An 18147-nucleotide genomic window follows, 5' to 3' on the forward strand; every position below is an offset into this window, starting at 1 on the left:
AACTAGACAGACATTAACAGTGTGGTAAATACACTTGCTTACCCAATTTAAAATTATTATGATATGCTATGCCACAAACAAGGATGTTAATACAAACAAATATTTAGGCATACAGCACCTGCAGAAATGCAGGAAAGTACTCAAGACTCTGCTTCTGCCAAGGAATCTGCAGCACTGACCTTTTGTTCCCCCAGAGAATCCTCTCAGCTCACTTACTTTTCATTAAAGCTATACTCCCTTACTTTTATTGGTACTAGTTCTAATATAAATGTTCATCTAGACAGAACCAACATTGACCAACTTATCACGCAAGGGATAAGTGTTTAAAACAAAGCGTCGCAGTCAGCCTCTACTAGAGCTCCCAACAACAGCAGGGAATATTTCAGATAAGAAGAAAAGAATCACTTCTGAAATTAATGAAACTTGCTGATCAAGAATGGAACCCAATCATGAAGAACACTGAAGGACTGAGATTCAAAAAGAGCCAGTTAGCTTCAGTAAATCACAAACGCCTTAGTTACAATGATAGATTTTTGTGACTGTGTGAGTTAGTGCTTTTTAGGCAAGAGACTCATCAGTTGAAATTTTAAGGTTTTTTAAAAATTACTTAACGCATACAGATCCATTGCCTAGAAGGAGCAAATAGTCACTGATGCCCAGATTCAAAGCTAATTACAGAATGAAAAAAAGTATAGCTTAACACACAAACAGGAATTTGGAAAATACAAAAACTTTGTTAAAATAATTATGTAATTCAATAGTTATGGACTGGATATTTTAAATCCTTTAAATCTACAAGTATATCAAGAAAACTGGGACTAAGGTATTTGCTGGTTCTTACTTTGCCGTGGTCTGGCAGAGACAAGAATTGAGGATGGTTTGGATTCCCACACCGAAGGTCAGACAAGTAGTCCTCTGCTGAGCTCTCCAAGTCCTCATGACGGTAGCTGTTCAACATATCCACAGGGAATGACATCCTCTTGAGAAATAAGCAACATTATTACTGTAGGTAGTTTCAGAGATGCAATGCACAGTTTATCACATATTTGTACTAAACACATAACTAAGACTGTTGAACACCCCCTCCTTTGCTGCTCTCTAGAGCCCTCTATATCCAAGCCAGAATGGAGAAATGCTCCACACATTCAATTAGGATGGTGCCTATTAACACCCAGTCTGTAAACCAATACATGAACCCAATCTGTGTTTATAAGCAGGAAAGGATAGCCCACAGATCGCCCTAGACCCAAACGTGGCAGATTTCCAACATACAAGCCCCCTGCTTGCAGCACATGTACAATAGACCACATGCTGCCTTGAGGTGGCAGGCAGTTATCTCCCTCCCAACTGATGTTTTTGAGGCCACAGATTAAGCAACAAGTGGCCCATCAAATAAAAAGTAAACAGCCCAAAAGATAATAACAAGAAAGAGGAGTTCACTTATTTTGGAGACTCTGCATTTAAATCCATATCTGAAGAAACCAAAGCATTGTTCAGAACTTCTCCCAACAACTGGCCAGTTAGTGTGCCTACCAGCTGGTTGTTTCCAAAAGCATTTCAACTGTGAACAGGAGATGCTACAAGCTTGTTAGAAACTAGAGCCCACAACAGACTAAACAGTCACTTTAAGGAGGTGACAAGACAAAAACTAAAGCAATGAAGGCCAACCATAGTGGCAATAGCTCCTTGAAAGCTCTTATATTCAAATTTTCCTTGTCAAAGCAGTGTCAAATTAAGATAAACAAGTGCTCCTGGAATCCACTGTGTGCTCTTCAACTAAGGCTTCTTCCAGGTCTATAAAACTGTACACAGAAACAGATCCCTCAGCTCCTTTCAAGGTATGGCCCAAACTCTCAAAAGCATGAGCCTCCAGAAGTTAATGAAAACCTGTTCTGGAAGAACACAGGGATCTCTTGATCTGTCTTGCTCAGGTCCCAGGAACTCATCACCCAATTCTCAAAACCACAAAGCTTTTCATAGGGGATTTACGATACCTAGTCTCCACTATGGAGTCTTTTTTTAAAATCCTATTTAGTCTCCAGTGATTTCTTTTCCCTTTATCTCCAGTCCCCTCCCTTTAATCCACCATTCAGTGCTCTACTGACACAGGTAAATCAAATGCAAAAGAACTTTTTATTTCAGCTCACCCACTATCACTTAAAAAGTCTGCATTTTAAAAGCGTTTTAACAGGAATAATATACTACTATTCAGTTGCTTGAATAGATAAGGTTGCTCCTTCTACAAAAGAGATTTTTTCCCCCCCTGTTAAAATTGAAAAACAAACTTGGACATGACTTCATTGGCATTTACAACTGCTAGCTTTAATGCTTCTGCTGATGAAAACACTAATGCTTTCCATGAATGCTGTTGTTTAGATATATACACACATTCCCTACAGCCATTTCCTTTCAAATTCAGCTCATCACTTGCCCTTATCTGCTATTTGGATGTTCTCCTGCCTTCTCTTCCAGTCTCTCACATTCCTCCTGCTACTGCTCACTGCCCCTTTCAGATGCTTAGCTGCATCTCTTAATACTCCACCTGTTTCTTCCCACCTTCCAGGTGCTGCCCTTGTTAACAGGCAAGAGACACCTGACACCAGCCAACTCCATTTGCTCCTCCTGTTTTCAAGAGAAGGGACTTCAAGAGTCAAAGGTGAGGCATGCATGCATGCAGGCCTTTGAATGCAGCAGCAATGCACAGCATCCAGAGGAGCTGCTGCCAGGGAAGCAATTCATCCACTGCTAGTCTTTCCACCTCTAGCAGATACAGTTTACCCACCCACATTACAGTTCTGAAACACACCCGCAATACTGTAGTACACGTAAATGGACTAGCCTGATAGAAGTCTGTGGCAAGAGGAACAGGAACAGAGGTGAAGTGTGAGATCACATGTCACTGCTTCTACAAGAGAAGGCTTTAGCAGCCGGTTAGCTGCAACAGGCCAGGTAAATTCTGCTTTAAGGGAACACAGACACATGAAAAACACAAAATTTAATTTTCTGTATGCTAGCAGAAAGGGGAAACTCCCCTCCACTATTAAAGAAATACCTAAGTGCTTGGATAACTCTGAGCATAACAAACAAATTGAGCTGAGCTTTCGTTATTACATGACAAACAGACAAGCAAGCCACAAGCTATAACTGAAAGCCTCTAGGTAAAAATTCCTGACATTTTTTTAGACTAAAATAACGCAGGACCAGAGCAGAAAATATGCAATAAGAAATTCAGTAGATTATCTGAGTTCCTACCACACCACTACAAAAATGAGAGCGACCATATCTTTGCTTATAAGCAAAAAAGAAAAACCTCTTTTCTGCTAATTAATAAATTCATTGAGTTACCCTCAAAATCATTCACAGACCTCCTTTTTGTTTAGCTGTTTGGGTTACTTAACACTTTCATACAGCATACTTTGATTTTATCCACTCCCAACTCACTTATATTAGTCACTTTTAACTTTCCATCTTGTATCATTTACAGAGAATGGGTTATGCAGAAAAAACCCAATACAGAGCAATCTTCAAGACTGAACCAAAGCAAACCTATTCAGCATCCCTGCTAAACAACCATCTATCATTTGCACAGTGCAGCACATCAGACACAAAGTGACAAGCTCTCAAACACTCGTGTGATGTAATTTCATAGAATGCTTTGGGATGGAAGGGACCTTTAAAGGTCATCTAGTCCAACCCCCCTGCAATGAGCAGGGACATCTACAACTCAATCAGGTTGCTGAAAGCCCCATCCAGCCTGTCCTTGAATGTTTCCAAGGATGGGGCATCTACCACCTCTCTGGGCAACCCACTCCAGTGTTTCACCACCCTCGTCGTGAAAAAATTTTTCCTTGTGTTCAGTCTAAATCTACCCTCCTTTATTTTAAAACCATTACCCCTCGTCCTGTCGCAGCAGGCCTTGCTAAAAAGTCTGTCCCCGTCCCCTTGTAGGCCCCCTTTAAGTATTTAAAGGCTGCAATAAGGTGTCCCCACAGCCTTCTCTTCTCCGGGCTGAACAACCCCAGCTCTTTCAGCCTGTACTCATAGGAGAGGTGCTCCACCCCACTGATCATTCTTCTGGCCCTCCTCTGGACCCACTCCAACAGGTCCATGTCCTTCCTGTGGTGAATCTATCCCAGTGTTGATGAGATCAGAAATATTTCACAACATACAAGTTCATAGATCCCTGAAGAAATCAGTACACAGAAAGTTATCAAATGACATTAAAGGCATTAAATAAGTGATGAAAGGACAATGTCCCTTGCCAATCTACAGCAGAGCATAAGGAAGCAGTCCAACAGTCAAAAATGCAAGCATCTTCATTTTGATAGGCAAAATAATCTACCAAAGACAAACCACATGGCTTCCAGTAGTAATAAATTAATATATTTCCCTCACAAAAACACAATTGGTTTGTCAGTGTCTTATACAAAGTAAAAATAGAGATGCCTCCACACCTAGCCAGTCTGAAGTAACACAGGAGAGAGAAAAAGGGAAAGAGAAAATAGCTTTTCAGTTTTCCTTGACAAGACCGTTATACATTTTTCTCCACAGAGGCAGCAGGAACAGCACAGGTCTCTGCCACACAGTCCCTCATGCCCCTTTCTGTTGCTCTAAGCCTGCATGTGTTGCGTGACTGTAAAACTGTCAGGTCAAATCCTTGTCACACATTGCGGGACTGTGCTCTGCTCATGGGGTACCACTCCAATTGGTTAGCAAACAGTCAGGTTGACCGAGCACATGTGATGTAGCCTTAAGCAACCAAACTCATCACAACCATCTGTACAAAAGGCATATTAGAAGTGTGTGTTTGGAGGGGGTAATAAAATCTATTTTGAGGCCAACTATGCTTTTCATGTTTCAAATGAAAGAAAAGAAATCTTACACTCTTCATAATCATATCATTTCATATAATAGTATTAAAGAGTGTACATAATAAACTCACATGAGCAACATCTGCTTTAATATGGAATTGTATGACTTTCTCCCTTGTCAACATTATGCAAGCTACTGTGCAAGAAATGGCACGTCCTTTTTTTAGGAACAGCTGCAGCACCAGAGGGTAACAGGGATCAATTCAAGGAACACCAACAAAAACCTCATTTAACAGGATGACTGAACACATTCCTGTGCAACTGAGGCGGTTACTTATTCACAAAATCTTTATTACTAGAAGCATTAAGGTTAAAAAAAAAAAATGCAGAATAAGGGTGCAACATTGCAAATTGATTCAACTATAAATTATAGCCGCAAACCCTATTTTCATCTTAGAAGTGCATGAAGGAGAGATGCACAGTACATGCAGCTTCCAGCTCACACTAGGATTTCAGCAGGAATGGAGATCTGTTCATCCCCTTGCAGACCCTCAATATTGAGTGCCACGAAACAGCAGAAAGATAAGAAGCCAGAAGCTACATTGTTTCTTACAGCATGTCAGAGAGCTTAAATACAGCTTAAAACTGGTTTGGGGTGCCTTTATCTTAGGGGAACTGAAGTGTAAGTGGTTAGGCTGCCAGCCAAGGATTTAGAGGAATGAGGATGAATTTCCAGCTCTAGCACAGGCTTCAGGTAAGCACAGACATATTACCTGATCAGCCTGAACTGCTCATTTACAAAATGCAAATAATCATTACCTCAGAGAGACCAGTATGAGAAATACTTTACCGAGATCATGACATACTTGAACACAAACTGTATCAAATCTTGACAAGTACTGGATGTAGACAATTACTGACAGGGCACAACTTAACTGCACAGCTTGTTTCCCTTTAAAAAGAAAAAAAAAAATAAATCACAATCCATCAAGGACTTTTCATCAGAAAATAACTGGGACAGGTAAACATGCCTGGTATAACAAATATGTGCAAAACTAAATCAACTGCTCCATAGCAGGTTAACAATCTTCAGATTTAAATTTGTGTTTAACAATAAATAATTATATATATTTTTTTTTTAATTAAAATTTGAAGTTTAGAGAACAGACACTGAGGTGCTCAAGCTATGACCTGCAGAACTCTTCTGCTAAACCAGGACAACTAATCCAGCCTCAGCCTGCAGGACACACATCAGGTACAGTCCTGTGATGAAGTATTGGCCTACTTGGACAAAAAGTAAACCACAGTAGTGCCTGACCTAAGCATTAATCTATTTAAACAAGTGCTGAAGTATTGGATCACAGAACTCTTCAAGTACTGCCATGCATTTCTTACGAATCCTCACACACCTTGAACCAAGTTCTATTTTAAAAATACAATCCTACAATGATCTCCCAGGCTAGCTATAAGCTACACCTGGGGTAGCATGATGAGAAGAGACATAAATAACAAACTAAATATATATCTCCATATATACACTAGCTGCTGATATTCCAGAGAAAACCAAGCCAGGACTGCAGAAGTCCCGAGCCACACTCCAGGAACAGATCTGATGATGCACCAAATCAGCAATTCCCTTCTCAACCAGAGCAACAGGAACATCATTTCTGTTTTGCTGTTAGTTTCCCACCTTGCAACGTCCACTTGCTGGTTTGGTGAAAGCTGTGAAACTACACAAAAGTTGGAAGAAAAATAAACATTTTTAAAAAGTACTATTTTCAGTCTTCTAGCTTCAACTACAAAAAAAAAAGCATCATATCTGCCACTTCTAAAATTGTTAAGTTCTACTAACACTAATTCTATTAACAGACAAATTACATAAATGTTTCTTTGCTTAGACTATCAGCGGTCACATAGACAAAACATTTTAATTGCTTTTGTTTCTTCTTTATTCAACATCAAATACTTCAAATTGGGAGGGGTTGTTTTTAAATGTTGTTTTTTCTTGTTTCTATCCAAATACAGTCTGAAACATTTCAATAAGTAAAAAGTTGTTCATCCTTTTCTAATATAAAAATAAGTACATTTTAAACTTATGCTAAGATAATTAATCATTTAAATATGTATAGAGAGTACCTGTCTGCTTTATTATGAGTCTTGTAGTTTGAAATACATACAGAAAGCCTGTCCCATAACTAACAATTTAGACCACTACTGTAACAAAGCTTTTATGTTTTATAAATATCCCCATCTCTTTTAAAACTCTATTCATTTTAATTTGTAATGTAATGTACAATGACTGCAGGAAGAGGAAGACGCTTTAGGAAAGAGAAGTTGTTTTTTATATTAGGATTTCTTGAAAACCATACAGGCTTGAAAAAGCAACAATAATATACTGTTTGATCTGCCACATTGAATAGACAACTCAAACCCTCCTTGCTCAAATAACTACATATTTAAAGGTAAGTTTTCTTGGGTTTTAATTAAAAAAGCTTGGTTTTGTATATTCCTAAGTGGTCTTCAAACCGTTATCTACACCACAGCACTAAGGCATATAAATACTATTTCCGTGCAGTGTGGCTTTTGTTCACATTTTTAGAGAATATGGACACATCAATCTTAAATACAAGGTTTTGCCAACTCAGATAAATTTGCTCTGGTTTTTATTTTTTCCTAAAAGGAAAAAGAAGTAATCTTTTTTTTTTTTTTTAAAAAGGAACATAAAACCCCAAATAACATCTACTCTACCCTATAAAATCCCACATAGAAAGTTCTTAAGGAAACACAGGGCAGTGGTCTAGAAACCATTGCCAACATCCACGAAGAGCTCTGGATTAATATGCCAACCACATTATCCGTAATCTGCTTGAAGCAGCTTAGGCAGCTCTGGTTTTCTATCAGAGACACAAATCAAAGCTGTTGATTTGAATGCAAATAAACAAACAAAAATAATCAATCCTTTCCATTCATTAATTAGCCACCACAATTTAAATTTAACTTTACTTGTACAACACAGAATTATAAAATCTACATAAAGGATCCAACTCCCCAGTCCTGGTATAAAACGCAATTGCAGTGGAGATCAGCAAAAATTATGGTCAAAAGGTCTATGTGAGTGGGTTCAAACAGTCTCTTGGCGAATGAAACATGAACAAGAAACGAAAAAGAGTCCTCCACATTAAAAAATAAAAAGTATGTGCACATTGTTTCTTTTCAATTAAAAAAAAATAATTAAAGTTTGAAAAAAGTATATTAATTTCTTTAAAACAGAATACATCCTTAAAACAAGTATCTAAAAGTTCATTCTACAATTAAATATCCAGGATGTTCTAACATGTAATAAAAAAATTAACATTTGATAGTTCTAAAAGACTAAATTGCAACCAAAATGTACTAGCATAAAACTAGATACTCTTAATGAAAGCATAAGCAACAACATTAAAGAGTGCTTTTAATCAGCTGGTGGTTAGATTTGCAGAAAACATGAACTCTGTTAACAACTACAAAATTATATAGCTTTAATGAAAACAAGACAGAAAACTTACCAGTTATCAAAACTGAGGTGACAGAGTAGTATTAGCAGAATATGTTATGCAGCTTCACTCTCAAACCCACCTTAGGTAGGTAAGGTTCTCAAGCATATTCCTGATAAGCACCTGTGTAACACCACTGGTATTTTGCTCAAGTGATTAAAATTAGGCATTTGATTAAGTAGCCTATTTAATCAAAGACTAAGTTCTTAGCTATACAAACTACTAACCTGTTATTTACATTTTTCTACAGTCTCACATTTTAATGAGGTTATCATCTGGTTTCTTGAAGAGCACTTTCTTCAGTAGAGAGTTTTGGGAAATAAATATGCACAAGTGTTTCCTATGAGGAAAGTGTGCCAGAGATTTACTAAATTAAAATTCTGTGTTTGAAACTACTCAAACTTCACTACACAAGACAAACCTGCTTAGGGTCTTAAAAAATAACTCCAAACCCCACAGAGATACCCCTAATGACCTACCTTTCCTCTCTGGTCACCGCTCTTTCTCCCTCCCATGCCTCAGCAGTTTAGAGCAGCTGTTTTCCTGTTGTCCAGCTCCACCCTCAGCTCTCTCCAATTTTGCTCTTGCACTTGATCCCCACAGCATCTGCTCTTAGAGCTATTAAAGGCCTTCCTACAGCTCAGCACTTGTAGTCCACACTCAGCCTCTCTCCTCAGGTGGCTGGCTGGCCACCTGGGACACACCCCACCATGCCGCTTCTTGCTCATCTTCCACAACTCTGCATCCCTAGGTTCACCTCCTGCTTCTCCAGGCACCTCTTCAACAAGGCAATAAGGTATGCCTCCTCTCTGATTTTCAGCAGCTTTATTTGCCACCAGTAGACCATCTCCTGCTCCCACTTGGTGCACGTTTCTTGGCAACTTGTTCGGTTTTTAACCTTCATACCTTCCTCTAACATTATCCCTCTGATTTGGAAGGGCCACCTCATAAATACATCCAGCGATTTCAGAGCTAAGAACAATAACACTCGCTCTTCTTTTGACCATACTTACAAAAAAACCCACTGAATCTGGTTAGACAGCTGGTGGACTATCAAGCCTAAGGTAACTAACCTAACACCGCAGTGAGACTGGTGTTGCAGTAACCCTACGTATGCATTTGCTTCTGTTTCTAAAACGCTTGGTTGTGCTGTTGTCTCTCCTGTCCCCACAACTGAGGCAGACTTCAAAGCTGCAGGGATTAGGTCAGCCAACTGCAGACACATGTTAGCACAGTCTAATGAGTTACTGCTCATCAGCCAAACAACAGCAACTCTCTTTATGGCTGCTTCCAGAACATTCCACATGCACATTCAAATGTGATGGTGACCATGGTTACTAACGGTGAGCAGCAGGTCATTAAGCTTTGCAATTATACCCTCCATACCCAAGGAGTTAACCAGAACAGTTGCTTGAGCTACAACTGTGCCACATGAAGTCTGTGGATGTCATGTCTTTCAGCAGAGGAGCTGTAGGAAATTCAAGTTTTAAGTAGCATTCAAGCTCTTTTTGCCTTTTTTTAAATTATCTGGAGGTGTTTTTGCTGGTTTTGTTTTGTTTTTAAAGTCATTTGCAGCAGGAGACCTATAACAAAGAAAGCAGCGACTGCCTTGGTTTTGTGGATGATTCAAATGAGAATGCAGAAAGGGAGTTAGAAATTAACATAGGATCTTCCCAGGAGTAGGAGTAAGTCACAGAAGTGAAGCAGGGAAAGCAAATAAACGAAACTGCAACAACAAATCCCTGTCAGTCAGCTCTAAAACTTTCTTGCAGACCAGCAAGCACACAGAATTGAGAAATTTCAGTCTGACTATATGGCCCTACAGCCCCTTTACAATAGCTTGAGGATCAGAATACGGAAACCAGCACTACACTAATTATAACATATTTGGAGCACTAAGAATTTAAACCTTACTGTAGATTAAGAATTGCCTTTTTTCCAGAAAGGGAATAGGCAGCTATCTCCAACTACCTTCAGAAGATGACAGATAGTTAAAGTGTTTAATAAAAGCAAATTCTGAATTTTACCTGCTATTTGCACTCAGTGTTCTACAGTAGCAAATTCTTTCAGCTGCACACAGATGAAGGCTTGACAATGTACAACAGAATGATGAACTTTGCAGGCAATGCAGTTTGTGGACAAGACAGGGTGGGATCAAAGAACACCAGAAGACCTAGTGACACAGATAACTAGAAAGAACTTTTACCTTGCCTTTCTCAAGGGAAAGGTAGGGTGAATGTCAGATGACAAGAATATCACAGACATCAAGAACAATGTTCAAAGGAAGTAATCAGGGCTTTCAGACACCATGCTCGGGCCACAGACGTGATGAGGAAGTCATTACTGAGTATCAGTATGAGCCTAGTCATTTTGTGAAGAGATATTTCAAACTACCATCCCAAGTGACAGGCACCGTTCTCACAAATACAGTGGCAGATGTAAGCATTTCCATATGTCCATGCAAAACAGCACCAATACTTCCTCACCTTTACAGAGGCTACACAGCCAGACTACTCCCATCTAGCTCACAGCTGGACTCAGCAGTGAATAAGTTTGTCTTCCTCATCCTATCTTCAGAAGGATGGAAAAAAGGCAGATGTGAACTAAAACTATAAAACTATAAGTAAACTCCATCCTTTGAAAAATAAGCAGTCAAGAAACACAAATTCAAACCTAGCATCAATATGACTAAGAAGGTAGGAAAGAGTCAGGCCACTTGTAGGCTGGTCCAGCTAGAATTAAAAAATAAGTAGCAAGGTCTGGTATTTCTTGTTTATGTAAAAGTCCTGTTCCCAAAACAAAGGAAGAATAAAACATCAAAAGAGTATTTCATTGCTCAGAGCCCTCAAGAATCTGTTCAGACATCAACTGATTTGCATCCCTTTTCTCCAAGTTTTCCAATGGGATCACACAAATGAGCAGCAGCTCAGGGCACACCATCTTCCCCAAAATGAATCACTTCTCCCCACTGTCCATACTTACTGCCATCAGAAACAATATTTAGCAAACTCCTTAGCAGACAGGGCACATTCCTGAGCATTTTTGCCTTTGCTTTCAGCAGTCTCATACTTGCAGATGGTTCATTTTTGTTTTCCACAATTATCTGGGTATAGCCACTGCTGTTTTAGTTCAACCTATCACAGCTGCATTATAAAAAAAACATTCGTTAACATGCATTCACTAGCTATCAGTAAACATGTTACCACAGGACTGAAGTTCTGAGTCTGAGAATGTTAGCAAGAATGTCTCTAACAGCAGAAAGGAATTCACATGCAACCTCCTCCCTGGTGTCATCCTGTCCTTATCTCCATCATAAACCATCCTGACATCCTTCCAAGAACTTACACGCTTCTGTGAATATACCGCATTTCCCCTGCTCCTCACTGTAATACACATTGGTAAGACTCAAACTTCTAAGCTACACCTCCTAGTACCTAGGATATCCTGTTATGGATGTACTTAATATTTTTCTAAAATGCCTTAAAAGCTTCAATAACTGATCTTCTCCAGAAATACAGACATTACTTGCTTGTTAGGGATGGGTTTAGCACAAAGATAAGCAAGTTAATCATACCTCTGAACATATCACCATACCGTACTGTATAAAAAAAAATGGAACAATATTAGCACTGCTAACTCATGATATTAACCCTAACTTAGTCTTCAGCTTTAACCCTCAGTTGCAGCAATCAGGTTGTTACCTCCTCCTTCTTCAGAAAACTCCTTTTGCAGCTTCAGAGTAAAGGCTGACAACATAAACTCTCAATGCTGCTGTATCAAAAGAAATAAAATACTCCAACACTTTAAAATCCTTTTAAGTTGTCTGTACTGTAATAACATTTATATTGTTATTGTTAGCATCCCCAACTATTTTATCATTATCAACTCACAAATCATACAAATTCCCAAAAGCTGTAATTATTGCTGGCCAATTCTACAACAGCTGTGAGAACAGCTATTCAAGCTAGAAAGCTTTTCTATTTGCAGGATTTGCTACCTGCAAAAGAGCTAGATAGAAGATTGGTCTAGCACTTCATTTGCTAACCTAAACACATTTCACATTTTTACACCTGGTGTATTAGAAGTATAAAGTCAGTTAGGGTTAATGCAGCATTCCATACCAGTCAAAGTTCATCGATACTCTGTGCTTGGGAAAGGCCAGCGCAGCAGCAGGCTCTCAACCACTACTATGCTCGAACTTCTGAACAGGGTGTACTCTTCTAGCACTGCCTCAGGGCCTACTGATTCGATAGAGACCACGCCTTTACCAATTATTCTTCCTCTTCAGTGATGCACATTAAATTAAAGAAACCTATTTAACCACCCTTACTTTACTTGTTTTGATGAAGCCTAGAAGAAAGAGTAACGGTGAATTCAATTCATCCTAGCCCATGAACAATTTCTAACCATACGCAGAAGGGAGAGACATTGGCGCTGTGAATATGCCGGTCCCCTGTTCTACAGTAATAATAAAATTGTAAGATGTTATTTTACTACAAAACAAAGCACAGAACCAAGAGAGGAACAACTTAGATTTGAAAAGAAATCAAAAATCTAAAATGCTATTTTGAATAGCTGTACAACACAGTTCAGTACACAATTCAGACAAATGCATCTTCCCAGATTTTCAGTTCAAGGAATCATTTGGTACATATAGATGCATCATTTAAAACACTAGTAGGTTTTCCAGTTAATGTTGAAAACAAAGAAAGAGATATGTTAGTCCTGACAATTCTCACTAATTTTAGCGAGATTCTAGGGAAGATCTGAAAGCTCGTCACTCCTTTGGGACAGGATTTTTTTACATATTTTACAGAGATATTTAAAAGCTTCTTTGAAATCTCAGGCTCACTGAAGAACAACAAGTAGATTTATAATGACTAGATAAATTTATGCTGCCACATCCCATTGTTCAAAAAAAAAAAAAAAAAGAAAAAGTCAGCAATAGCAGACAAAACTGCAAGAGTGCCAGAGAAGAGCTATCAAGACACCGCATATGCCATTGCAGTCATATTTAAAACAATGCAATAGAGGAAACACATTAAAGCAGGCTTTTCCACTCAGCATTGTTTAATCCACACTGTAACAGCTAGAAGCAAAAGTCTGAGAGCAGGGCTGAATTTTGCTTGCTTGGTTTTTTTTTTTAAACCCATTTCTATTGTATGAAAAAGTTTTTTTGTTTTTAAATAGTTTATGAAATGGTTACCCAAAAGAAAGGAGTTCCAAAGAAAAGCGTGCACCTCTACCATAGTGGCCCCAAACTTTACATTCACAGAGTAAAGTATGACTATGGCTTTCTAGAATGTGTAGCTCATACAATTCGATGATGAGGCTACAACCTCATGAATCTGGAGGAAGATAATTTATCTCTGAGGAAATGCGAAGCTAGTAACTTGAATAGAGAAATATTTAAGGAATAGCAATGTGAAAATAAGCATAAGTACACATTACTTCAGCTCTAATATTACTATTTGAAGTTTAGAAACATAATTGGTAACACCTTTAAACAATTACTGCTGCTCGATATTCATTGCTTGGTACGAGATAGAGATTGATACCAACCCTTATTATACCTAGGAACGTAAGCAAGTGAAGGGCTCTTCTCTGATGAGTTCCTCTAATATCACCAAATTCCATGTTCTTCTTTTAGTGATTTCATATCAAACATTTCCATTTTTCACATTTAAAAACAAAAACAAAAGCATTAATAAGTGTCAGCCTTAACAGTGAAGTGAACTTCCTCCATCTTTCATTGGCAAAGATTCTGCACTGTAATAGGTATGCAATTACAACTATTTAAACCAACCTGCAGAGATAGGATGTTTGGGTAAGTAAGGAGAGTTTTAAGTTAATTCTGAGTTGTGTTATCTTTACAATGCTAATAGTTGTGGAAAAAAAAAAAAAACACACAAGAAACCTGTTTTTAATTATTAAAGTGAAGAGACATTATCTACTTTAATATACATACAGAAGAACTTAAGAGTACGTTCCAAGTAATTTCTCAGAGTAATGCCTCTTTGTAAAGGAGCTAGTTATGAAACACTCCGAAAAGACTTAGTACCATGTGTCTTGATCACACGTTGCTGGAGAGGGTACATTGGAAAAGTACAGCAGAATCCCATTTTAATTACTCATCTTCCACAACAGTAAAGAAAGGCACTGTAAAACATTTGCTTCCATACCAAGCAGATGCTAAGTAAGGTCAGATTGGGGGAAGAGGAACGGGGAAGCAACTTAAACACCCGTCTGCCATATCAGAGTCCTCAGCAGCTTTTCATTCATAAAACAGTGTTGAAACCGAGATGATCATTGAGGTTAATAATACCTGAATTTAAACATTTATAGTATAAAACATTCTCTGCCCTGATGTTTTCCATCTATGAAACAGGTGCCGAAATGTTTTCTTACCAGCCACCATTAAGATAAGAAGCAAGAAGCTCTTCAGTATCGAAATCAAGCAGAGGTCAATTAAACAAGAAAAGTGCTGGTGTGGTTAAGGAAACAGAGAGAAGATGCACTCACTTCCTACAGAAGAGTTTGAAGGAGAAGTGAGACCATGATCACTCTGATCTGCAGCAATCTTTTATAGGTCCTCCAGTGAGGCAGCACTAATTTTATCATGCCGATCACTCTGCCACAATATTTATTCCCCTTAAAAACCAGTGGGTTACATACCAGACTGTGACCAATGGTGCAGCCCAACACCCAAAATGAGTATTTGCCCTTAGGCAGAAAGAAGGAAAAGTTCCCTCCTCTCTTCTGCATACACATACACAAAAAAACAAGTATCAGCTAGACAGCATCTCCACATCGCAGGCTAGTTTTCCAAACTTCTCGTTATTAATACTGAAAACTCCACAACCCAGAAGAGCTTAAATATCACTCTTCAATGGTTTCCTGTAAATAGGACATTAATATGTATATAAAATCAGTGAGTTAGTCTGTTTTGTTTTCCATTAGTGCTAGTAAAACCTTTTGCTCTAGCTTCCAGAGTAACCCACTTTCTCAGGCTGGATTTAACACTCCATAAGCAGGATAACAATGCTACGTCAACGGATATCTTAGGCAAGATGCTTCCCCTTGTTTTAAGAAGGGAGAATCAACCCTACCTCAAAATAAAATTCAAAAGACCACACACATGGCACATAGGAGGAGTGTGTGCGTGGGAGTATGAGAGCGAGTGAGTATGTGTGTGACTGTGCCTGTCCACGTCTATTTGCACGCATACACACACACAGAGCCATCTTTTGTGGGAGGCATCTATTGTACCGTTGCAATTCTTATTTCCATATACATGTGTAAAGGGATATGTATGTATAATAGACCTTGCATATGTGTGTGGCTACAATACGTAAACCGCACAGCTACAGCGGATGCCCCCACAGAAGACGGCTGGCCCTAGCCAGCACCGAGTGGCCTGGGCCAAAACTCACACCGAACTTGGCATCCCGCAAGCCCCGGCCCGCACCCCGCGGAGGCCAGGCGAAGCGAGGGCTGGCGGGCCCGGCCGCCCCCCCGCCGCGGGAGCGCCTGCCCAGCCCCACCGCCTGACAGAGCCGCCTCCGCCCCGCTCCCGCGGCCCCCACGGCCTGCCCGGCGCTGCGATGGCGGCGGCGGGCGGCGGGGCCCGGGCGCTGCCCAGGGAGGGAGCGCGGCGCCCGCGGAGGGGGGCGGCGAGGATGCTGGCCGACACCTGGCGCCAGGGCCTGCCGCGGACGAGGGGCCGCGGGGCAGCGGCCGCTCCGGCCCGCCCACCTGCCTCCCGCTGGGCAGCCCGGGCCTGCCTCCCTTCGCCCGGCTTCTGCAGGCGGCCGCCGAGTCCTCCCACCCGCCCGGCCAGGCCCGGCGGGGCTGCGCGGAGAAGCGGGACGCCTCGGAAGGTTGCCCCTCGCACCCCGCAGCGCCTCACCTCAGCCGGCCGGGCAGCCTACCGCGGCGGCGCAAGGATGAATGGAGGGGGAGGCGGCGGCCGGCTCCCTAGCAGGCAGCGTCCACGGCGCCTCCCAGCTCACCTCCGGCTTCGCCCGGTCCTGCTGCCCGGCGCCTGATATCATCTCCCCCGGCGGCCTCCCCGCCCCTCGCCGCTGACGCACTCCCGCTGCTACGCCCCGCGCCGCCCGCCATGGCGGCTGCCGGCGCCCCCGCGCCATCGACCCCCGCCATCGCGGCTAGTGCGGTACCCGGGCCGTCGCTCACCGTGGCGGCGGGCCTGGTGCCTGTCCCGTGGTCAGCCCGGGCGGCTGTGGTGGTACCCACGCCATCGCTCACCGTGGTGGCGGTGGTGGTACCTGCCCTGTGGCCCTGGCACACGGAGGGAGCCTCGGGCTGCCTTGGAGATCGATGGTGCCCGCAGGGAGGGAGGAGCACGGCCACATGTTGGCTGCTAGCGCTGGGCAGCTCACCGTGAGGCTAGGGGTGAAACACCCCTCTGCAAGGAAGGTGGCCTCACGGCCCTGGCCAGTGAGGGCTGCCTCCCCGTCTCTGACAAACACCCACACCGTGGGCCAGCCCGAGGCCGCACCGCTGCTCCCGTTCACCAAACCGGGGGGCCGGCTGAACTGAATTACAGGCAGGAGCGTGGAAACGGCCAGCCCTGTTCCCTAGCACTGACCACCACTGGCCACGGCACCTGAGCGTCCACCCCTGAGAAGACCTGCATGCCAGGGAGCTGAAGAACAACAAAATCAAACACGGGTTCTCGCGAGAGGACAGCACTCACTCTTGACTCACGCTACACAACGTACCCTTGCTTTACAGCATACGGGCCTTTGCTCTGAGCTGGGGAAGCACTAGGTGCATAGCTGTGGTGACGTTGGAGGGACAGAGGAGGCTGGGCACAAAATGGGGTCATTGCCCAATGTGTAGGACAGTGGTCATTCTGTGGACTTCCCAATGCTATCTGCCAAAGATAGGTTTGTTCCTCCAGGGGCCAGAGGAGCGGGGATTCAGTGCATTAATAGTGATTACGTTCGTGTCTAAAATAATGCACCTTTGCTGAAACTATCAGATTACAGGAGGGGTATTGGGAGACAGCATGAACAGAACTTTTTAAATTCAGTTATTACTTTAAAAATCCATTTATGACCAAGCTTTGAAAAAGGTCTGTTGGCTATGGAAAAAGGGATTAATATGGGAATATGCTTTAGTTCATACTAAAACACACTTATGCCATCAAGAAGCCTTGTGAGCTCCAAGATCAACTCATACAGCTCTATGTAGCAGGACCAAGGTTTACACTACCTGATTTTTTTTCTTCCTAATTAGACTAATACTGATTATATGTTGCACTTGCATTTCAAAGAAAGCCAACATTTTTTTTTTGCACAATGTTATACAGTGAAAATTGTTCTGCAATATCTAGTATTAGACAACAAGAGATGTTCATGCAGTAAGATAAGAATTTAATCTTCTCGGGAAATCCTTACACTTAGTAACTCTGCTTCCTGTATTTTTTGCTTTCACAACACATAAAGAAAAGAACCTAGAAATCGGTTGTAGGTTTCTACGTTCATTTTTGCTGACAGTTTCATGGAAGGACCAAGAACCTTTGGGCCTATTTTAGTGAAAAATTTTTCATCTATTTTTTGTCATGGTTATTTACTAGATAGTTTAAAGGAGATCGGGACACTTAAACATGCACAATATAATTTAATAAAAATATTTCCCTTAGTTGCTTAGGATATGGATGTGGTACTAAAATCCTGGTGAAAGTCTTTTAGGAGAAGAATCATAGAATAGAATCATAGAATCGTTCAGGTTGGAAAAGGCCCTGAAGAAGATCATCGAGTCCAACCGTTCGTTAA

The 18147-nt window shown here is 41.3% G+C and overlaps 1 protein-coding gene across 8 annotated transcripts in view; it reads right to left on the reverse strand.

Moving 5' to 3' along the window:
* The window catches only part of FAM169A (family with sequence similarity 169 member A), a 35436-nt gene extending 18773 nt beyond the window's left edge, over nt 1-16663 (reverse strand). For 3 of the 8 annotated variants that reach the window (XM_087742782.1, XM_087742781.1, XM_087742787.1), the window contains exons 1-2: nt 5662-5680; nt 842-979 (exon numbers count right to left, since the gene is read on the reverse strand). In XM_087742782.1, the coding sequence (XP_087598908.1) occupies nt 842-979; nt 5662-5670 (147 nt within the window). In that variant the 5' untranslated portion in view covers nt 5671-5680. Of the gene's footprint in view, nt 1-841; nt 980-5661; nt 5764-16253; nt 16395-16540 lie in introns of those variants that run through there. The other 5 variants (XM_087742784.1, XM_087742786.1, XM_087742788.1 and 2 more) reach the window with 5 other exon arrangements.
* Between the last annotated feature and the right edge of the window lie 1484 nt (nt 16664-18147).

This window comes from Nipponia nippon, unplaced genomic scaffold (genome assembly GCF_047370975.1).
Source record: "Nipponia nippon isolate SJK-2023a ecotype South Korea unplaced genomic scaffold, ASM4737097v1 scaffold_8, whole genome shotgun sequence".
Classification (NCBI taxonomy): Eukaryota; Metazoa; Chordata; class Aves; order Pelecaniformes; family Threskiornithidae; genus Nipponia; species Nipponia nippon.